This window comes from Leptonychotes weddellii, chromosome 9 (assembly GCF_054177405.1).
Source record: "Leptonychotes weddellii isolate Sample4059 chromosome 9, ASM5417740v2, whole genome shotgun sequence".
Classification (NCBI taxonomy): Eukaryota; Metazoa; Chordata; class Mammalia; order Carnivora; family Phocidae; genus Leptonychotes; species Leptonychotes weddellii.
Window position 1 is genome coordinate 67,612,556 of NC_138377.1, and position 23,480 is coordinate 67,636,035.

Here is a 23,480-nt window from a genome sequence, read left to right on the forward strand (position 1 = left end):
GGACATTGCAGCTATGAACATTGGGGTGCAGGTGCCTCTTCTTTTTACTACATCTGTGTCTTTGGGGTAAATACCCAGTAGTGCAATTGTTGGGTCATACGGTAGCTCTATTTTTAACTTCTTGAGGAACCTCCATATTGTTTTCCAGAGTGGCTGTACCAGCTTGCATTCCCACCAACAGTGTAAGAGGTTGGTGTTTTCCTATGCTTTATTTTTTACAATGATAGACAGCATGTGGTCATCATCTTTGGAAACACAGCCTCTCCCTGACCTTGAAAAGTACAATTAGGTTGCTAGTGCACGTGTGCACCTTCTGATGGCACTCTGCAGAGGAACTAATAAAGAAGTCATGTCCCCACGTGCAGAAGGGGACTTGAGGCCAGGGCAGACAAGAGAGCCTAAGGCTTTAGGATGGGAAGGGATTTAGAAATCAACCACACTGTCTCATTCTACAGAAGAGGAAGCCAAAGTCCAGTGATAACAAAGTACTTGCCTATGTCCATGTTTCCAGTAAAATGGAGACACACAACATGGACCCTAGCTTTGACCTCCTGGCCCCTCTCAGACTATATAAACCAAAAGTGCTGCAAGGCTGCTGTTCCCTGCCTGAGGGGCCTTCCTTCCTGGCTGCTCTCCTCTCAACACACGGGTTGATGACCTCTGAGGGAAGATACTTACTAGACCTCTCCCTGGGGGTTTTGGTGTTGAAGACTGAGAGTGGATTGTAGCGGTTAAGGGTGGGCTCCAGGAATGCCACTGGGATGGCAGCTGCCAGTGAGGCCAGACATTCTCCAAGGGCAGGACGTTGCCTGGAAACAAAGAAGTCCATTTAGAAGTGGTGCTACCACATACTGGCCCCATGCATGGGGGGCTAGGCCCCTTTCTCAAGATGTCTCAGGCCACCTCCCCATAGATTACTCTACTGGACATCCCTGGATCCTGGGCTCAGCAAGATTACAAGCACTTCTCCCTCCCCGCATCTTTCTCTGGACCCTGACCATTGGTGTACAATGGTCTTACCACATGGACCCCAGTTCTTAAAACTGGTGAAGGCAATATAATAATACACTTTGTAGCTTTGTTCTTCTCTCCCAGCATTTCTGAGAAGTTTTGCCATCATTCAAATTGAATTTGATCCTCTCTCTCTTCTCAAAATGTTTTGAAATCTTCTGTGTAATCTCTGTGTGTCTATTCCCTGCTTTGGATGGAGCTGGTGTTTGCCGGTGAGAACAGTAGATAATGGGCCCAAAGCACCAATAAGACACAAAATAAAAGACCTGCCTTGCAAGAGAAACACGTCCTAAAGCACATTGCTTGATTTAGAGGAAAGACCTCTAATACCTGTTAACTTCTCACAAATATTCTACACAAATATTTGAGTGTCCATCATGTATAAAGTTCTGGGTCTCAAGTATGTCTGTGAAATGAGCAACCAAACAAGAACAAAATGCTTAGGATTCCTTGTTCAGATTTCCAGTTCTCCAACTGGGAGAACTTGTGCTTGCTTGCCTGCTAGCCAAGTCAGCAAGGGTAAGTAATGGAAACCAGCCATTGGCTGGTTAAAGCAGAGCTGGTACTGAGATTGTGTTTCCCCTCCTGGACCTGGGCTTAGCCCTGGAGTCGTACTGGCTAGCTCAGCGGGTCCCTTCTCCCAGTGAGTCACACAGTGACAGTGCTGGCTTGAAGGGGCCCTGTATGGGCACTGACATCTATTGCTTTCTGATGAATGAGAGACCAGAGCCATCTGTTTTTTCATCATCAGTGTCTTCTTTCTGTCAATTACCGGCATTCAATCACTGTCAGACTACACACCTGTTATGTGAATTACACACGTGATGTCAGTTCCCAAAGAAGGAGGAAAATGTCTTCAAACTAATACTATGAGTCCTTTCTTAGACCATGATACAAAGATAATTAGTGGAAAATGCAGACGACAGGTCTATAATTAAGAAGTGGGGGTGCCTGGGTGGCTCAGATGGTTAAGCATCTGCCTTCGGCTCAGGTCATGATCCCAGGGACCTGGGATCGAGCCCCACATCGGGCTCCCTGCTCGGTGCAGAGCCTGCTTCTCCCTCTTCTGCTGCCATTCCCTCCGCTTGTGCTCTCTGGCTCTATCTCTCTGTCAAATAAATAAATAAAATCTAAAAAAAAAAAAAAAAAAGTGGATGGGGCTTACAGTGTTTGAACGTATCTTGTTTGCCTTCCTTTGTGTCTGACCAATCAGAATGAGTGCTGATGCTGTGTATCTGAAGCCCACTAGCAGAGTCCCTGGGAGCTGAGGGTGTCAGGCTGCATCTTGGGGGATGTTAACGGGACCATCATGGGGAAAACTGCCAGCTAGAGAGGGCACACTTGGAGCCAGGAGCAAAAGCTTACACGCCTACTGCAGTTCTGTGCAAACAGAAAGGCATTCAGCCCTCAGGGTTCCCTTCAGCTCCCCACCAAAACCTGAACTGAAGGCTGGGTTAATTGCCCTTCACTGTGATAACGGCCAACAATTCCAACAGCACCAAGAAGCCAGAATGTGAAAAGTGTAGGGTCTCCGGATGTGAATAACAAGCATTTACTACAGGGTGGAGGTGGGGGGTGGCTAGGAGAGCCACTGTCTGCTGAGGAGTAAGCCACAGAGTCTGAACATTAGCCTTTGTCTTCCAGATAGTAAAAAGCCAAGCCCTTCTCCTTAGAACCCTGAAGCAGTGGATAAAATAACATATTTATGGTCTAAATTACAAGAATTAGGATCAACGTGCCACTTGATTATAGCAGAGAAAGAGACACACTTGAACTGGCTTAAAACTGTGATCTTAATTGGTCCCCCCAAAAATAACTTGATATGGCTATCTGGGGTAGAATCAGAACCTGCAAGGGTCTAAGAACTGCTGAAAGGCACTAGGAATCTGCTGCACCAGAGGGAGGAGGGTGGAGGGAGATGGTGGGTGAACGAGTGAGTAGAAAGCTGTCTTGGAATCCATCCCCCCACACCCCCCATCTTCTGTCATGTTACCAAACTTATGGAAAAAGTCACCTTTTGATTAATTTATTTTTAAAAATTTTTTTGAAGATTTTATGTATTTATTTGACAGAGAGAGCGAGCGAGTGAGCATAGGCAGGGGGAGCGGCAGGCAGAGGGAGAGGGAGAAGCAGGCTCCCCGCGGAGCAGGGAGCCTGATGCGGGACTCGATCCTAGGACCCCGGGATCACGACCTGAGCCGAAGGCAGCCACCTAACCAAATGAGCCACCCAGGTGCCCATCTTTTGATTAATTTAAAGGACAATTAATATATGTGGTTTTAATCCTCATCTTCTATCCTCTTAGGCTCAGCTTTTAGGGGACTAGCTGACAGTTTGCTTAGCTGTGAAGTGTTTGAGCAGAGAACTTTAAAATCAGCCTCCAGCAAGCAAGCAATCACTTCTTAGAGGTGATGGCACAGCCTTCTCCTTGCGCTGGAGGTGTGACTGTGAGTGCCCCCCTCCGGGTCTGCTCTGGGGGCTGAGCAGCAGCCCTCAGACAGACCAGGTCCTCTGCGTCCTGTGTACCAAGCTGCCCGGCTCCCGCTGCAGCCTGAACCCCTGCCGGAAGGCGAGGGAGTGAGACGTAGGCTTCTCTGCGGGGACCCTCTGCACCATGACCTCCCTTCAGAGCAAGCCTCACTGTTTCAACCAACCGCAGTGGCCACTGAGGAGAAATACTCTATTTCCTCAGTCTTGCCTTTCTGGGAGGAGGAAAGAAGGAGCTAAGCCGTGAGGGTGAAAGAAATGCCAGAGGGAGAGCACTGATGAAAGAAAATCTGGGCGAAAATCAGGATGACAAGGGGGTAAGGTCAAATCTGAGCGCAAACTCTACTTGGCCCAGCAAGATGAACCTTGGAAACAGCGGGGCCGGAGTTGCCTTGGTGATAACTGGACCCATTCTTCTTCTCTTTTCTCTTTCTCTCATCAAATTAAAGTCCCGATCTCACAAAAGTAGATTTCTAGAAAGTTAGTCGGACACAAAGGCAACCCGTGGGGGCAAAAGACAGTTTTCCAGTGTTATGCTGCCTCGGGGACATGCATTCCCTGTGCTCTCTGATATTAATTACGGACAAAGCTGAGTCTCAACAAGCTCACAGCAGGGCATTTTCTAGTCTAGGGCACACAATGATGCTAATTAGCCATTTGGCCAACAGGCATAAACAACATGTTCTCCTGGTTTCGCTGTGAAAAGTTCTGTAAAAGTAAAGCCCACAAGTCTGCCAATGACCTTGGCCCCCAGACCCCAAGAGGGCCTGAGGAAATGCCTGCTGTTAGAATGCTTCTCTGGTCATTAGCGCCCCCAGGGGGCAGTGTGGGTATGGACTGAGCCGAATAAGGGCTACTGAAACCTCTCCAGCCACCAAAGGGTCTACTTGAAAAGTCTGTTCACTGGATGTGGAACTCTCTTTCTCTTTCCACTTCAGTGTCTACTGCCTAGCACAGTATCTTTCATATAGTAAAACTTGGTCAATGGTGACAGGTTGTATTTCAATTTTTGTTACTTTCTAATTTAATAAGTTGCAGGCTCTCCTTGTCCATCTCTCGATTTTATTTCCACGGATCCAGATCTAACCTCTCAAATGTCTATTGTTAGGGATCCAGGCAGATTGAAAGTCATCACAGTAATAAGAATTATGCCTTGTACCTATCTGGTGTTTTTGCAATTTTGAGAGTACCTTCACGTATGTTCCAAAGGATGCTAAGGAGAGGAAGTAATATGTAGAGGAGGGGCAGAAAGCAGAGGCAGGCCACGGCTCTAGATCAGCAACACGAGTCCCCTCAGAGGCTTAGGGAAGGTGTGCAATGTTTGGCCAGAAACAACTGGCCATAGGCCATAGGACAGGAAGGAATAAATGTCTCTAAAGTGTGAAGGGGAAAAACACCATTTTCATTTGAAATAAAATGAAGGTTCCAATGCTTCAATCAATTCCAAGTTTCGCTTCTTGACCAACCCCCCTCAAATGCTGTGATCAAAGTATCTCCCCATCGAAGAAGGCAAGTATTCTCTGTGGTTAAATGCATAAGCTTTTACCTTTTGCTGAAAATTTGTTGAAGACTACTTGTCAGTGACCTCAGTGTTGTCTCAAGTGGAACATATCCCAAAAGAAAGGTCTCTATTCTGTTTCAATGACCTTCTTTTCTTTACCGCCAACCCTGCCACTGAGGTGTCTAGAGTCTCTCCCACCCGCAATGCACATGCAAGCTGTAGCTGGAAACCAGATATTTAGTGGTTCCCTTACAACCCTGCAGACATTCATTAGCCACTTTAGCAAAAGATGGCAGAGAAATGGTGTGTTTGACTGAAGTTTCCTCCCTAAAGCGCACAAGAAATGGAGAAAAAATTGGGAAGACATTGAAATCTTTGCTGAAATAAGAAAATGTGTGATAATGTCAAGCCACAAAGTATGGACCAAATCAAGTGGGGATGCTGAAACTGAAACATACTTTCTGGGCTAAGAGCAGAGTGTAGAAATCTCTGGAAGTAAATATGGGGATTCTGAGGAGCCCAGAATATGAACTTGTGCTTGAAACAATGAAGGGTGTGGGGGGGTCCAGGGAGACCTACTGGGGATGCAGGACCAGGTTCATACTGCAGAGAAGCAGGCAGGACAGAGTAGGGAAGAAGTGTACATGCCATCATTCCTGTGACCTGGACTCCGAGCCTGGAGAGGACACTGGACGGGAAGTAGAGTGCAAGAGTGAGAGGTAACCTGTCCTGTAGCTGCTGACTCAAGTCCTCTACTGGATGGAATAAACCTACTTTACTTTTTTATTTATTTTAAAAAAATATTTAATTAATTTATTTGACAGAGAGAGAGCATGCACAAGCAGGGGGAGCAGCAGGGAGAGGGAGAGAGAGAGGGGGAGAAGCAGGCTCCCCGCTGAGCAGGGAGCCCGATGTGGGGCTCAATCCCAGGACCCTGGGATCATGACCTGAGCTGAAGGCAGACGCTTAACTGACCAGGCACCCAGGCACCCGGAATAAACCTACTTTAAATGACTATACAAGAGCCCTATGTCTTTAGGTTGCACTAAAAATTTTACCTGTGACCTCTCACCTGGGCCAGTTGCTCACTTTTGTTGGGGGAGACACCAAAGGCTAGAGGTGGATGCACTCTAGTGTTAAAGGCACTCTGGGTAGAGTGAGGGAGTCCTGAGCCAGTTCGTCAGATGTGAAGCTGGATGATGCTTCTTCCCCATACACTCCTTCAACACACCCCCCGCCCCCAGACACGTGCACACATGCTCTTTTCCATTCTTGAAAACTAGCAATTAGCTAATGATCAAGAAGTAGATGAGAAACATGGTTCTGAGGAAGAATTATCCAGGAAGAAATACAGAAAAACTCTTTTTGATACATTCACAGAAAATAAAGAAAATAAAGAGAGTCAGGAACATGGAGAAAGTTTGAGAAATACCTTACAAACCCAAAACAGGAAAGAGCAACTAGCTAAAAGTTACTTGGGAGAAAATGAGAAATGCGGAAGATTAAGGAAAAGCCAATAAACCTCTCCCTGAATAACAGCTAGGGAAAAACCCCCCCGCAATTACAAAATAAAGTGAAAGATTTGTAAAAAATGGAAGACCCAGTTCTGAATACTGAGGGGGCATATTAAGTTCTGAGGAGAAGCAGAGGGGACTGATATAGAATAAGCACATCCTGGAACATATTACAGGAACTTACTGAGCTTCAAGACTGAAGAAGGAATCCAACGAACGGCCAGTTTTTCCCCTCCCACTGCAAAGTCATGTGTAAGTCAGTAAATCACCTGGCCTAGGGCGTATTGTCAGAATACAAAGAAGCAAAGTCTATATGCTTCTGAGGGAAAACAAAATTATGACCCAAGGATTTTACCACAGAAATTGTTCACAAAATCAAGGGGTAGTATTCCAAAATATGCAAGGATTCAAGAGTATCTAAGAACTCTTAAAGAAACAAATACTTAATGATGAATCTGGCCAACCAAGACACAAAACAAAATAAAAAATTTGGAATGGGAAAGTCATGGTTCAAAAGGATTGGCTATTCGGTGAATCATTACAATACAAACTAAGGTAAACAACTCAGGAAATATTGGTTCTAGAATAGAATGTAAATGTTATAAGAAATTATTATTATGATTTTAGAGAGAGAGAGCGAGAGAGCACGCATGTGTGTGTGCGAGTGCAGGGGGGAGGCTGGGGGTGGGGAGGGCAGAGAGAGAGGGAGAGAGAATCTTAAGTAGGCTCCATGCCCACTGCAAAGCCCAATCCAGGGCTTAATCCCACGACTCTGGGATCATGACCTGAGCCGAAATCAATAGCTGGAGGCTTAACCGACTGAGCCACCCAGGAATCCCTGTTTTAAGAAATTATAGAGCAAAAAAGGAAAGGTAGAAAAGATAGCTAGGAATACAAGTGTACCAAATTTGCTTACCTTTTTAAAGTAGAAAGGTAATGACATTTTATCTAAATAATAAATCTAAAACTAGGAGTTGAATGGTAAAGGAATTCAGTTTTTTAGCTTCATCCAACAGGACAAAGTTGCAAAGCAATATGGATATTATTATCCCACATGTGTACGAATGTACATGTGTAGAAAATATCTGGGATGACATACACCAAATTGTTAATAGGGGTTTCCTTTGGGAACTGGATCAGCTTGTTCGGATTCAAGATTTCTGAATTGCATTTCTGGTACCAAAATGTGCACTTGTTTAAAACCATAGCTAATCTGACAGCCAAGAATGGTAAAGGTCCAGGGCTGTATCACATAGAAACTCATTAAACACTCAAGTAACAGCCTCATGTCTCTTGAGTTTTTCTGCAAGCTTTAACCACAGGAACTCTGAAAGCTATTTGGAAGCTGTGATTATGAAGAAATAGACATTTCTTCAACGTTTTTTGGTCACTAGCATATGATTTAGCTTGGCTATACAGTATTGCTTCTCCAATCACATACATTTACCAGCCATCTGTTAGAAAACAAAATTCCACTGAGTAAATCTGAAGCTCTCATTGTCTTTAAGTGATTCATGAATCTGGCAACATCCCATCTAGCAAGTAGCGGAGTGCTTGGAGGTGATGGTACAAAATGGAAAGTTTTTATAGGAAGAAGAGTGGGACAACAAAGTCAGAAGCCAAAGAAAAAAAAGGAAAGTTTGGTCCAGGCTAGGTAGCTTTCCCTTAGGGGGAAGACCTGGGGGTCTTATCCTGCAAATTACCTCATCTTCCTTTAGGGGACAGAGAGGGCCCTTGTGACAGATAACCTCATTGGCACCTATTAGAAAACTCCTGACTTACCAATTAAGATTTAGATTTCTGCAGGAGGTTGAAATTGCAATTAGGCGGGCACCCGGGTTAAGTGTCTGCCTTTGGCTCAGGTCATGATCCTGGGATCATGGTCTTGGGATCGAGCCCCGCGTGGGGCTCCCTGCTCAGCGGGGAGTCTGCTTCTCCCTCTCCCTCTGCCCTTCCACCCTGCTCGTACTCTCTCTTGTACTCTCTCCCTCTCAAATATATAAATAAAATCTTTAAAAAAAAAAAAAGAAAAGAAAAGAAACTGCAACGAGGTTAGGTATTAAGCCCTGTTTTGGTGACTTGGCCTAGCCCAAGTAATGCCAATTTGGGCCTGTGGTTTTCTTTTTAACTTAGCTCCAGAGAAGTCATAAATCTCAATAGCCTCACTACATTTTAATATTGCCATAAACATTTAATGACCTAGGCTCAAAATCACCATCCCATTTCAGTGAGCATTTTGATTTTGCTGTACTGAAAAGATGTTGTTAAGTGTTGAAAGACTGTAACATTTTTTCTTTTTTTTTTTAAAGATTTTATTTATTTATTTATTTGAGAGAGAAAGAGAGAGAGAGAGAAACAGCATGAGAGGGGAGAGGGTCAGAGGGAGAAGCAGGCTCCCCGCCGAGCAGGGAGCCCGATGCGGGACTCGATCCCAGGACCCTGGGATCATGACCTGAGCTGAAGGCAGATGCTTAACGACTGAGCCACCCAGGTGCCCCAAGACAGCTAAAAATTCTGTATAGAATGTCTATAAAGGATCTTTGAGTGAACCAGAGAACCCCTTCTCTTTATCTTACTGATAAGAACAAGATTTCTTTTTTTTTTTTTTTTTTTTGCGAGAGAGAGAATGAGAGAGAGCACGAGAGGGAGGAGGGTCAGAGGGAGAAGCAGGCTCCCCGCTGAGCCGGGAGCCCGATGTGGGGCTCGATCCCAGGACTCTGGGATCATGACCTGAGCTGGAGGCAGTCGCTTAACCAACTGAGCCACCCAGGCGCCCTGTAACATTTTTCTAAGCCTTGCACATGTAAGCCTCTTTTGTTCACTAATTACCTTTCAACATAGATATTCTTTCCAGTCCCAAGGGAGTAGAGGCTGCGCAGTATGTGGTAGCATGAAATCTGCACATCACCTACTGGAAAGAACAGAAGAGAGCAGTCATTACCATGCTGCAATCCCAGCACTTCACCTCGGGCACAAGGAAAGGGTCCACCAACAGAAAACATGGCATGACCCAGGAGCTAAAGACAGTGCATGCACCCCGCGCTGCCCCCCCAGCCCTCCCCCACCCCTGCATGGTATAGTCCCTTTCTCCCCAGATGCTGGTTACTGAAGTGGGGGAGAACCCACTGACAGAAGAACGCCCTCCACTGAGTCATCTCCGTTCCTTTGCGGGCTTTTGATGTGAATCACATTGCTTCTCAGGGAAAGAAATCATTTGACCAATGAGATCCATATGGGATTTTTTTTTTTTCCAATGGGGGGGGGAACACTATAGTTAAGTTTTACATATAGTAATATTTCCTTCCTTTGAGAGGAAGAATGCAAGAAATCTGAAGTTTGAATGAGTCTTTTGTTAATTTCCTAGGAAGACATGTAGAACGTCCCTACCTCTTTAGAGATAGACCAAAATTTCTCATGTCCACCTGTCCCAAGTTCTCCGATGGACGTTTTTCAAAAAACAATTCAATTATATCATGATTGTGCCATGTTTTCCTGAGGGAAGGGCATGTTCCACTTAGGAATCCACCGAGTTGAATCCATCGGCTACATGCCCCTTCAATGTCTGGAACTCATAATAAGGCAGGGACTAATTGAACATAATGAGAACTAATTTAATTTTTAGGTTTTCAATAAGGAAGGGCATTCCTTCCATGACATGACATAATGAGTTTGGATGCTCCCCCATCCCTTTGCCCTCCTCTATGGAAATAATTGATTTTCATTTTTTCAGGGATATAGCACTCACAGTGTCAGCTATCAACAGTTGGTTAAATTGAATTAAATCATGGGCCAACATTTAAAGTGTGAAACTGAGCTTGATGGCAGAATATTTGCTCTAGGGGCTATATGTGGTACTAAATGCAAACTGAAATAAAACTAACTGACTATGGTCTTCTTCTGAAGGCTCAGATAATGAAATGTTAGCAGCTTTCCTTTGCTCCTGGTATCCAATGAATAAATTAGGGCTTCTTAACAGGAAAATTGGTATCTGAAAAACCCTGGGAGCGAACCTATATCCCCTGCTGGATTACTCAGATAACCTTTTCAAATTAAGTGGGAACACAATGGCTGACAGCTAAGCCAGTGGGTGGAAAATTCTGGTCCTGAATAATAGTGGGGAAAAGATGAAATATTATATACTCAAATTGGAGGATTTCTCCTCCTCTAAGTATTTATTATTTCATTTTTAAACCTAAGAAGAAAACAGCATGGAATAATTATCGCTCTGTTCTACTTTCAAGGTCAACTCAAGTGAATGAGTCACACACTTCTTATCTGGGGCCATGTGCATAGAAATCCACGATAGTAATAGGACTCACAGAGTAAATCCACCCCAAACTGATGCTGAGCAACATGCTCAAAGATGGATGTCAGGATGGGGAGCAGAGCCACCGTGGTATAGTTAATATTCTGAGACACGCCTTTAATCTGTGTTCTGGAATGGGTAAACTTCCCCAGCTTCAGGTTTTCTGAAGTCTTCTCTAAGTCTTCTGCAGCATTTTCAAAGAATGCTCGTAACCCGGCCTTGACCAGCTCTGAGCCTGACTTCATGACAGTCCTGTAAGCAAACGATGTTAAAGACCAGAAGCATAATCATAATCCAAACCTTTGGCCAACCCCCTTCTTGAAACTGGTGACTTGTAGTTTAACCCGGGCAGACATTTGACACTCCAGTCAACTGAAAACACTAAGTCAGAAGTGGAGAGAACAGTTGGCATCCAGGGAGTCACCTGGATCACACAATCCCAAGGTGGGGCTGACAACAGGATGGTGTTCTCTGTTGGATGGAATTAGCACTCCACTCTTCAGGAAATACAGAGGAGGGTTTAGAATGAAACTGAGTTTAGTCATCCTTTATCAGTATAGTGTCCCAGTTGGCTACGTTCCTCTGTAAATATCTTTTTTTAAAAAAAGATTTATTTATTTGACAGAGAGAGACACAGCAAGAGAGGGAACACAAGCAGGGGGAGTGGGACAGGGAGAAGCAGGCTTCCCGCGGAGCAGGGAGCCTGATGTGGGGCTCGATCCCAGGACCCTGGGATCATGACCTGAGCTGAAGGCAGACGCTTAATGACTGAGCCACCCAGGCGCCCCCCTCTGTAAATATCTAATTAGAAGGAAGGAGAGGTGAGTTTTTCTTAGAGTTAATTACGGGATAAGCTACTTTTATAAGGAGTAGCTAGAAATATTAGCTCTCCCATGATGCAGGACCTCTTAGAGAGAACAAAGAAGTCACGTGAAGTTTAGATTTCTATTAGCTTGCAGGGATGTCCTAGCTTGGAGAAGGAAAGGGAAGAGGGACAGAAAGCCCCTTTTAAAACAGACAGCTTCATCAGACCGCTGGGGGTGGGGGGTGGGGAAACAACTATAGATTGTGCCCTGTGGGAATGGAGATTAGCCTCCCCTCAAAACTATTTTATAAAACTTAGAATTGGAACAAGGCTAACAAGTCAACTATTATTTTCCATATTTCAACATCTTATTCACAAGATTATGACAGGCTTGCTTCAAGGACAGATGCTTTTTATCTACAGCATTTTCAGGATAATCATCCAACCAACCAGAAAAATAAAAACAAAGAAATGAAGTCAGTGAGGCTTGCTCCTAGCCTGTAAAGAATCATGAGCTATCTTCTTAACTTTCTAGTCTTGGGTTTTGTCAGGAATGATTATCAAACATGCTGACCTGCATTTAAAAAAAAAAGGGGGGGGGGGACGCTCTCCCAAGGCAGTCTACATGCACCTGGGAATCAAGATTTCTCTTCCTAGCTGCAAGGGATCTGAATCCTCTGGGGTGCCTTGGCCTGATCCTACGAATTTGTGCTGTCCTAATATCACCATGTTTGTTTCTTGTTCTAGGGGTGTAGACCCCTCAAATCCCCTTTAATTATCCTTAACTTTTTTTGGCAACCATTCTTAGTTGGTAGATTTTCATCTTGTGGCCACTCCTTCAGTTGGTTTCTCTTCTGCATACAGTCCTCCTCCCAACTTTGACAAGGGGCTCTGCTTGACAAGTGTGTGAAAGAAAGCTCCCTGTCTGTCCTTGCCACTCCTTCTCTTCCTCATCTCATCAGATCATTTACGCTTTTATTACCAGAACTTACACATACATTTGTTAAGACTTCTTTCCCTTTCAGCCATCTTTCCTGCAAGACCTTCAGGCCATGGGTCCAAACACATCTTTGTCTCTGATATATATATATATATATATATATATATATATATATATATATATATATATATATATATATTTTAAAGATTTTATTTATTTATTTGACAGAGAGAGAGACAGTGAGAGAGGGAACACAAGCAGGGGGAGAGGGAGAAGCAGGCTTCCCGCTGAGCAGGGAGCCCGATGAGGGGCTCGATCCCAGGATGCTGGGATCATGACCTGAGCCGAAGGCAGACGCTTAACCGACTGAGCCACCCGGGCGCCCCTGTCTCTGATATTTTTATCACATATCCCTGCACCTCCCTCCTTGGCTGCTTGGGATTCAGAGTGTTACGGTTCCCCTCTCCCAGGGTGCTTATGGCCTCGCCACGCATCAGGTAGCTAACTCTTCCTTTTTTTTGGTGGAGAATGAGGGACAAAGTGGCACTTTGCTCTATTACATATTTTATCTTCTGAAAGATGAATTTCTCAGGAAGAGAAGACAAGAATTGATCAAATGCTCAGCTTTTAGCGTGCAGTACATGTCATGACAGTGGCTCTCCATCATGTGAGTGGAGAGATGGAGAGTACTAATGTCAGGCTAGATTCATCTCCTTCCTCTCTCCCCCCGTCCCCCGGCTCCTGCTGCGCAGTGACACGTCTTCTCTTCTATACAGTAAGTGAGAAGAGGGGGTCAGAGAGTGAGTCTTGAGAAACTACTGGAAAAAACCGGCAGACTTACCTTGTGTCAAGTGTCTGAGCTAAGATGTGAAGACAGCTCACCATTGTAGTAGAATCGCTCCCTAGAAACAAAAATATCACCGGTGACTCCCCAAACCCTTCAGCCTGTCTTTTAAATGCAATCTTCTCAATATGCACAAACTGCAGCCCAGCATAATTAACCACCAACACACGAAGGGCCAGACCTCTGTGCGGGGACAACGCATTTATCTCTGGCCTGACACATCTGCTCTTTGATGGATGTTAGAGGCAGAGCTTAAAACGTTCATTGGTGTGGAAAATTTGAGCTCTTAAAGGGGCAGAGAGGTCATTTATCATACTTCAGACCAATTTTCTATGGCAAATTTAGGTGACACCTTCGTCCTAAGGCTCAGGTTGTCTGCAGGCACAATGCAAGTTAAGGATAATTATAGGGAGGAGTGAGGCTTTCAGCAATACTTCTCTTCACTTACCAAAGAGGGAAATCCTGTGTCGAACAAGAGCAGCGAGTTTGCAGAAGAGGCTGAAGCAGAAAAGAAGGCGAGTGGGAAAGGCACAGAAATCCGAGGACTGGTTTGTACCCTCCCTCCCCCAGGCCCCCATGCTTTATATCAAAGAGCGCAGAATGGATCTCTAGGAAAATGCACTGTGTTCCTCTCCAAGACCCTCTGGACCACACTAGGAAAGTCTGTGCTCCCTGCTGTCTTGTTGGAGTCAGGAAGGCACCTTGGAGGCAGCCCCAGCCTCACAGAAAATAATCCTTCTGCAACAACTGCAGTATTTTGCAGTGACCAGGTTATCGCAAACCGTCCCTTGCTATAGAGTACCACGTGCTGACACATTCATCTGGATGACATTCAGGAATACATGAGGATTCTGACAGGGATCGTGCATGTTCCACTGTTGCAACAGACTGCAGACCATTTTGCAGCCTTCACTGGCGGTGGGGCGCTTTAGATGGGAGGTGGGCAAGCAGGTGGGAACAGAAGAAAATGAACGGTTCAGGGATGGGGGATATTGTGTTGGACAAAACCACTTTGGGAAATTGCTTTTCTCTGTCAATTCCTATTAGTCGGTGGGCCTGACCGAGTGGCTGTCCTAGCTGTGCTCCTCCCTGGAAGCTAGAAAAGCCCATCTGCTATGCTTTTGGTGCTTTTTGACCCTACCCCATGCTTTCGCTCATCTTTTCTATCATGGAACCCCTCGGAGGTCCATCCGTTATCTTAGCATTCTGCTTTCTGTGGCATCTAGTAGAGAGCCTTGTGCAGTTAGGAAGGAGCTCTATAAATGTTTCTGAACATGCCACTGATGGACCCTTACCCACCATGGCTATGACGTGACCTGTACTGTCAATGGCTCTGGGGACGAGGCTGCTCAGAACTCTGACCCTATGTGACACTGGCCCAGCAAGAACTTTGTAATGCCTTCAGCAAGCGGTCCTTCCTGGTGGAACACAGAGGGGAAGGTAGACTAAAAACACCTGCTACGGGCCAAGGGCTTCTCAAACTGAGACCGAGCTGAAGTCCATCCCAGCCTCTCATTCATAGCTTGTCGAGGGCTTCCTGACTCACACGGGGCAGAAGTCTTTTCGGGAACAGCTCAAACGGAGAAGAAACACATCCTGAGTGTTGGCGGAGATCAGAACTTGCTCACCTTTATGTCCTCAAGTGTTGAATCACTATACTGTACACATGAAACCAGTATTACACTAGTTTATTAACGGACTGGAATTTAAATAAAAACTTAAAAAAAAAAAAACTTGCTCACCTTTAAATGGTTTTCAATTAACACCCTGAGTCCACTGAGCTGTCTACTGGACAATCAGAGCTAAAGTCCCCTGTGGGCAGTCATTTATTTCTGCAGTGGGAATAAGCTGGAAACCCTGGCCTAGAGCTTCAGAGAATTCAGAATAAGTTAACAAATTTGACAGCCTGCTAGTGTGAAATTAAACAGGGACTGCTTTTTTGCTCTTCCCATTGTGTCCACTTTTTAAAGAGCTATGTATTTGATTAAAAAAAAAAAAAAATCATGGACCTGGGGGAGGGAGAGAGCCTGAAGGAACATGAGCCCCGCGGCTCTGCTATGACTAGCTGGGCTGTCCTGGTGAAGCCACTTAACTGCTCTTGGGCCTTGGCTTTATCATCTGTAAGTAGGGAGTAATCACAAGATCCTCTTAGTTTTTAGAATTAGGGGCTGATCAACGCAGATATTTCCGGTGAAATGCCTCAAAGCGGACACATGCTCTGTATAAATACAAAGTAACATTTTTCTAACTAAAGCAGATGGTGGAATTGTTTGATCCTAATACTAACAGGGTTCTGCTTGCTGTCAGAAGTGCTTGCCCAGGCATGCCAAGGCCAGGACCCGAGGTTTTCAAAGGCCCCTTCTTGTCCCCTATGGGGCGCATAATAGAAGCGCTGTCCTTAGCCCAGTGTTACGAGGGGCCAGAGTTCCCAGGTGCCTCCCCATCTCAGAATTTGTAAGTGACAAATCAAAGGGACCACAGGGGAGAGAGTATGGTAGCCCTGGTGATTGGCAGCAGATGCAGATGGGGTGGGGAGGAGGGGAAAGACGTGGACAAGAAGGGTCTGGAGGTGTGAACATTTGGTGCAGATGCTACTGCTTCTGTGGGAGGGTGGCAAGCACACCGATGGATCTGGAAGCTATTTGCAAGGCTGATCAGATGCAGCTTGTCTTCCAGCCGTGACAAATGGTGCCTGGCTGAACAAATGTTACATTTCCATGAATTAACAATCTCACAAAAATAGATGAAGAAGACAGACACACCTGCCCTCTGTTGGACTGTCTGAATATCTCACTTTGCCCCTCATTTCCTGAACTTCTTACAAAATATACCGGTGCATCCTGAAAATACTTAGGAAATCTTTGGCTAGCAACTGATGCTAAGTGCATCTCATTTTGATAGCATGGGCTCCTCCTTTCTTAAAAAATGAGGTTAAGTAATGACTGCAGAGAAAATGGCACTCCATGCGGCTAGAGAGGACTTTCATTCTTGCCCTAACTTACTACCTGGGTCACTTCGGGCAAACCTCAGTGTCCTCATCTGTAAAATGGAGAGAATATATAGGCAGTTCTTAGAGCACGGTGATGGTTCACAATGATATGCAAGAGTTACTGCCCACTTGTGTAAGGAGGAAAAACCAGCTCACTGTTAGCTCTGGGCTTAATAAGTGTTTGCTAAATCCTGAGGCTGACTGTCCTCACGAGGATGGTGATATTTAGTGGGTGGGCCTTTAGAAAGTACACTGTATGCTGTCCACCATCCATGGCTGTTAGGGAAAGAGCTGACTTCTTCCAATATAATTCTTAACTCTTTGCCATTTAGAGGTCTAACTCATTCCCTGTCATTCCCAATCAAATCCGGACAAGACCAGAGGAATGGTGGAATCCATCTTTTAGCCTGATCATAAAGCATCCTCTTTGCTTTCCTCTCTCTTGAGGTGCCCACATGTTATGCCTACTGCAAGGAGGATGGAGGCTGGTGCTCCTGAGGAACTTTTTTTTTTTTCCTATTTGGAATTTTAATTGAATCGTGTTGCTCTGGATTTCAAATATCAGATCACCCACAATAGGACTTCTAAGACTGGATTCTTTAAAACAAATTTAAACTGAAAAAGCCTGATAAGAATGGGATTGAAAACAGCATTAATCTGTTTCTTCTCAATGTTGTGTGTTCGCTTGTTCAAGCTTCAGGATTGATTTCGCCTTTTTCTAAATGTTATTTCAGGATAAAAGTTGATCTGAGTACATAAATTTTTTCCAAGCCCTAGTGATACCTCCCAACAGCGCACTTCTCTTGGTTGCCAAAATAATACACAGATAAATATGAATATAAGTACTTTCAAAACCAAGATGATAACCAAAACCTCTGTGCTACCAATCACCAGGCCACAGTTCATTTCTCTGAAAGATTCACCATTGAGGCTCTAGGAATCTGGGGTTTTATACAAAGCACATCGTCACCATGGCCTTCTCTTTCGTAGACTCACCTGGCCACCATTTCTTTCTCCTTATGAGAGGCATAGCCACTGCTGCTAAGGGGCTTCAGGGGGGATGACAGGAAGTAGAGGTGGTGATTGGTGAAGTACTGGTCAACCAGTGGGAGGAGAACCTGGAAAACCCACCATAAATTAATCTCTAGGAAGCTAACCAAAGCCCCTCCATTGGTTCCTTTGAAAAAGTTCATTTTCCGTGAGCAAAAAGCCTCTGAACATAGGTCCTGGAATTTCCAGGAAACTCTACCTGGTGGATTGCAGTTTCCAACACATTTTCCTCTCATACACCTCAAACCAGAGGTCTTGGGGATATGAGAATGGAGAAGGCTACTGACTAAGGATCCCGAGAAATGTGCATATGGCTGAGTCAGCATTTTCAGGAGAGTCCGGTGGTACATCTGTGCTTAGTCATGTCTTCTTGGGCACGGTGTCCAACAGGATCACTTGGGGCCTAGCCTAGCACTACCAACCTTGAGCCTTCTGTCTCTGCTTCTCAGGCGCAGTTACCCCGAGGCCTCGCATGCATTCAGTCCTGAGTAGGGTTCTATGGCAGAGACTACTCCCTGGTACCCAAATTCATTCTTCCCTTCTTTCTCTTAGCAACAGAAACCCCCATGTTTTAGCTGGGCATGGGGTCACCCAGCTAGAGAATGCATCACCCAGGCTCCCTGGCAGCTAGGTGGATCTAAAAACGACGGAGTTTTCGCCACTGGGATAGCACTTTAAGAGAAGCAGCTTGGGGGCACCTGGGTGGCTCAGTCGTTAAGCATCTGCTTTTGGCTCAGGTCACGATCCCAGGGTCCTGGGATCAAGCCCCGCATCGGGCTCCCTGCTCGGCGGGAGGCCTGCTTCTCCCTCTCCCACTCCCCCTGCTTGTGTTCCTGCTCTCACTATCTCTCTCTCTCTGTCAAATAAACAAATAAAACCTTAAAAAAAAAGAGAGAGCAGCAGCTTGTCTTCCTTTCTCCCTTTCCCCTCTCCCACAGATGTGGTACCGGTGAGACCATCCGGACCACACCAACACACAGCACACTTGAGGAGATGGTGGAGTACCACAAGAGGAAGTAGCTGGGTCTCCGGGGTGACGGTGTGGAACAGAACGGGCTGCCTGCCTCCTCAGACCACCTACCTGCCTCTGGATTGTTCCACAACAGAGAAACACAGGCCCATCTCATCGAAGCCACTGGAGTTTTGGGTATCTTTGTGAGATGAGCTTAACTTACACCCTAAATTGTACAGATTCTAAGAAGAAAATAATTTGGTTTAAATGCAGGGAATCACTTACTTTGGCAAAGAATTTGATCTCCTGGTCGTGGGGAGACTTTTCCGTTTTCCCACTGCTGACAATGGCTTCTACAAAGACAAAAGTAACACAAAGTTGGCCACAGTTAAAGGAAACTAAACCAAAAACAGTCACAGCATTTTAGAAACAGAGCGGCTTTCCTGAGGGCCATGGAAGGGCCATTTGATTTTACAAAGTATCTTCTATTTTACAAAGGACTTTCTCACTGTGCTGGTTAGTTGTTTTCTCGTGTCAATTCTCTCAGCTGTTTCACTACCCTTTCCTCCACTTTACTGACGAGAAAGCAGCTTCAGAGAGGTTGAGTCATATGCCCACAGTCACAAAGAAAAACAATGGAAAAGTTACAATAGGACGAGTTATATGAAAAATGACAAATGGCTCAATCAAACCCTGAAACCAAGGATGAAACAGATTTTTTTTAAAGAGCGGGACAAAATCTCAGCCACCATTCCCCTCCCCCCCTCCAAAACCATACGATGTCAGAATGAATCACGAACAGCTACAGTAGGAAAGCATCATCCCTTGATAAAGGAATGCCACATTCTTTTTGAGAGCACGAAATATTAAGGGAAGCACACATTTGGGGGATACGTCACAATGATACTTACCCAAATGGGCAATAAACTCTTGGGCGGAATCAACATATTTCAGGATCTTCTTCAAAAATTTATAGGCAAACCTCTTTTCCATGGAGGAGGCATCCAGCTCCATATCCTTCATACCTCTAGGTTGGAAATGGGTAAACCCCAGGAAGTAACAGAGATGACTATGTGATTTTGGAGCATCAGCAATCCTATCTGTGTTGACTTTATTTTCCAAAAGTTAACGGTTATTCTGGTTTAGTGACCTGATTTGTCATCTGACTGATATCCCCTTGCACCTGGAACCTGCCTCTGTGAGCACACAAGACCTGAACTAGAATAATATCTGAAAAGATTTTTCAAAATATCTTTACCATTCATTCAACAAGTATCAGGCAGGGATAAATCAGAGAAGCAAACAAAATCCCTGCCTCCATGGAACCTATATGCTAGACACACAAAATATATTAAACAAAGTATAAATTATGTGGGATGCTAGAAACTAATTAGCATTATGAAAAAAGAAAAATCAAAGCAGTATGAAAGGGGGCCCAAGAGTGGCTGAAGGGGGGAGGCAAGCAGACTGCAGTGTCACATGGGCAATCAGTGCTGGTTTCATGGGGAGAGGACACTGGAGTAAAGGTTTGAAGGAAGTGAGGAGGTGAGCCATATGGACGTCCAGGGAAAGAACTTTCCAGGCATATGGAGCGGTGGTGCAAAGGTCCTGAGGCAGAAGCATGCATGCTGAGTTGAAGGGATATGGCAGATACTAGTGTGGATGGAATGGAAGTGAAAAACATGAGGTGGTTAGTAAATCATTAGGGCCCTGTGGGCCATCCTCAGAATTTTGCTTTTGCTCTGAGATGGGAAGCTATTGAAGGTTCTGTATAGGGGAATGACTTACACTATAAAAGGATTATTTTAGTTGCTAGGTTTAAAACTGACTGTGGAGGGTGGGGACAAGGGTTGAAGCAAGGGGCCCGGGGCAGAGGCTCTTTCAGGAATGATGGTGACCGTGTGGAACAGGTGAGAAGTGGTCAGATTCTGAATATCTTTTAAAGGCAGAACCATCAGGATTTCCTGAAGGATTGGATGTGGGTTGGGTGAAAAGAGGAGTCAAGGGTTTAGATTTGAGCACCAGGAAGAATGGGCTGTCATGGAGTGATGGGGAAGCTGAAGATGGAGGTTGGAGGCATGGGTAGTGGGGAACGAGTTCTCCTTGTTGACAGGGCTCTCACTTCCTCGTCTGCCCCCCAGGTGCCCTCCGTAGGGTCTGGCACGTGGTAAATACAGCTACTAGGATACATTTGCTGAATTCAACGATCTTCTTCCTTTTCCCCCGTATTTCCTTGAGTTCCTTTTTAGTTGGGGGAAAGAGGAATTTTTCATTTCTGTGAGCAAGTTATTTATCAGCAAATCACAGTACGCATTCCTCTGGGTGCTAAGAACAGGATTAAAATGATGAAGGGAGTATTTCTCAAATGCTTCCCCAGAGGTGGTCTCCTGCTGTCTGACCTTTCCTGCTTGACAACATGGCAAATAAGTTTTGTTATTTTTTCATATGAGCTACAACAGAAATATTTGTATAGATTTTTAGTGGGGTTTTTTTGCCATGCAGTGGCAACATGCTGTAGGAAACTAATGGAAGAAACAGCAGCTGGCTCAGCAGACATTTCTTTTAGGACGAATGGCTGTATCAGAATAGGAACACTGGCTTGTTTTTCACCCTTCAAGGGACTTAGCAAGCATGACCCACGGAGGACAGCCCACCACCGACATCAGACCAGCGAGGAAACAGGTTCTACCTTTAAGACTTAAGCAGCTACGACCATACTCACATACAACACTCCTCTAGATAATTCTGACAAGCCTAAGTTTGAGATAAAGTCTCAGGAAATCTCGATGGATTCCATCTCCTCAGTGGAGTTGCGCCTTCAAAAGAATCAGTTCTCTTCCTTCAAAGGCTGTTTATGTCAGTTATGCGTACTTATTGTTATTATGTAATTAAGTATCGTATAAAACAACAAAATGAAAAATGTGAGGAGGACCGTTGGTTCTGTGAGAGCTAAGTTGCATATTCTGCAAAGGCCTGAAATTGCGTTTCCAAATACACAGTTTCTGAATTAGGTCTGAAAGAAAATAACTGTAAAAGACAGGGGAGGAAGTTGAAAAGAAATCTAGAAGATTACTGTATTTCCATGGTTTTGTACCTGCTGTAATTCTCGCTGCTGTGTAAAGAAGCCCAAGTCCCAAAGCTTTGAGGATGCACTAGGTATATGGTTTATAACCCCAATCGATCAAACAACAAAGAGAAGGTCTTGGGGCCTATAGCACAAGATTTGTGAATGAATGCTTGTTTATGTGTTTCAATTTAAAAATAAATGTTTAAGGTGTATATGTATCATTTGTCATGATTCTTTGCTATAACTGGTTTTGAAAAACGGATATTGACTGGTCCTGTTTAGGTCAAAAAAGACGGCTTCATGCTCCCAAATAAAAGTTTTCTCATTTCAAAATACTAACAGCTACCCTTCCTCTCATCTGTTTTGCAGGCAGGTGAGTAAATACTTGGAGAGGGAGAGACCACGCCCACAAGCCCACCCCCGCCTCGCTAACATCACCCGGAAGAGGACTTACCTAGAAATCACGATGCCGTTCACTTGGAGGAATTTAAACAGGTCCTGTGCCTTCTCTCGGTCCCTGAACTTCTCCTTGGCTGTCAAGGTGTCATATGGTACCAACAGAGGGTGACTGCCGCCACCTGGGCTCAGGAAAGTGAGAGAGGACAACATAGTTGGCCCTTCCTTTGCACCTCCGGGAAAACATACCTGCCCCCAGCTCACCTTCTGCAGGGGGCACCGAGAACCTGGCTCACCTTTGCTCTCCAGCTCCAGCTTCTTCTTCTTGGCCCAGATGTTGTGATAGTTTTCAGCCACGACCTCCACCATTCCCTGTGTCCCACCAAGGAGACAACAGTCAGAGAGAAAACGAGGAAGAAAAATGGGTTCCTATCCGCCAGCCTATTGCAGGCAGGCTCGGGAATGGAGCACCACCAAATGCTAACAGCTCATTGCTGAGTGTCTCCCATCATTAATTAGTCTGTGCTTATGCACCTCATTAGTTTCATATCTTCCCATACACACAGAAAGCAATTTCTAATTCTGTCCTTCCCTTGTAAGTTATTATCCTGGCAGTTGGATGCATTTATGAGAAACACACATTTCCATTTGAAACTGCATTCTGGAGGTGCTTCATTTGTCACAGGAGTTCAGGATTTTATTCCTGACCTGAGACAGGGAGATGGAAGTGAGAGTCAAGCCACAGTCTAGAATCCCCAAAAGCCCTGAGCTGAGCAAACTAAGAAGAATCACATCTTGGAGAAAAATGGCTGCAAAGATTTCTCAAATGGAATTCATCTTTATAAGGCTCATGAAACAGTGACCTGGGATGAAGGGTATATGTTGGAAAGAAACTTTCTCTAAGGTCCAAAGAGTGGTCTGAAGGACTGAGGAGTAACTGGCCCAGGCTGAAGCCTGTCGCGGCAACCAATGTGTGTGGGAGGGGAGAAAAGTGGGAGGGGGAGGCAGCTTAGGGCTTTTAATTTCATCCTTTGGGTTGTCTGCCCCTAAATCCTGCGCCATCACGGGGCCCCTGAGGGAATCCACCATGGGATACACAAGTGTCCCTGGGGCTGGTCGCACCTGCTGGGACAAGGAAAGCGCCCCCACCCAGGGGTCTTTCCACAGGTTTTCTCCTAGCCTTATTAGTTTTTTCTCCTAGTTGTTAGTTCTGTGTGTTGATAGAGTAAGTTGCTGTGTCCTCCTTTTATTGAGGCACTACCTATTATGTTGTCCCTGGAAGACGTGCAAAGCCTGGCCTTCTTAGAGAACTGGTTTATTTTGCTGAGACTTGCCCTGTGGCCCCAGCCCGATGTGGTTCTCTTCTAGTCTGATACTTTAGTGGTGCTATGTTCTAGGCATTCTTGCCCCCCTCTGAAAAAAACTCTTTGGAGTCTAAAAAAAACTCTTTGGAGGATAATATGACCCTGCACTTAGGGGGTTTTAGAAAGCAAGATAAGCTGTTCTGCAAGTACCAACACTGACCTGGAGCTCCCTGGAGAGCACCACGTTGGAGAGGTCCAGGGGAGCAGGGCTGTAGCTGTTGCCCTAGGGAAGCAAAGACAGAATTGCTGGGTTT

The 23,480-nt window shown here is 45.1% G+C and overlaps 1 protein-coding gene across 1 annotated transcript in view; it reads right to left on the reverse strand.

Moving 5' to 3' along the window:
• Positions 1-23,480, reverse strand: part of RYR3 (ryanodine receptor 3) — a 483,582-nt gene that overhangs the window by 71,993 nt on the left and 388,109 nt on the right. The window contains exons 54-64 of the mRNA XM_081831839.1: positions 23,387-23,449; positions 22,159-22,234; positions 21,921-22,044; positions 19,311-19,426; positions 18,685-18,752; positions 17,394-17,515; positions 13,857-13,906; positions 13,406-13,466; positions 10,833-11,071; positions 9,343-9,424; positions 679-809 (exon numbers count right to left, since the gene is read on the reverse strand). Coding sequence (XP_081687965.1) covers positions 679-809; positions 9,343-9,424; positions 10,833-11,071; positions 13,406-13,466; positions 13,857-13,906; positions 17,394-17,515; positions 18,685-18,752; positions 19,311-19,426; positions 21,921-22,044; positions 22,159-22,234; positions 23,387-23,449 — 1,132 coding nt within the window. The remainder of the gene's footprint in view (positions 1-678; positions 810-9,342; positions 9,425-10,832; positions 11,072-13,405; positions 13,467-13,856; positions 13,907-17,393; positions 17,516-18,684; positions 18,753-19,310; positions 19,427-21,920; positions 22,045-22,158; positions 22,235-23,386; positions 23,450-23,480) is intronic.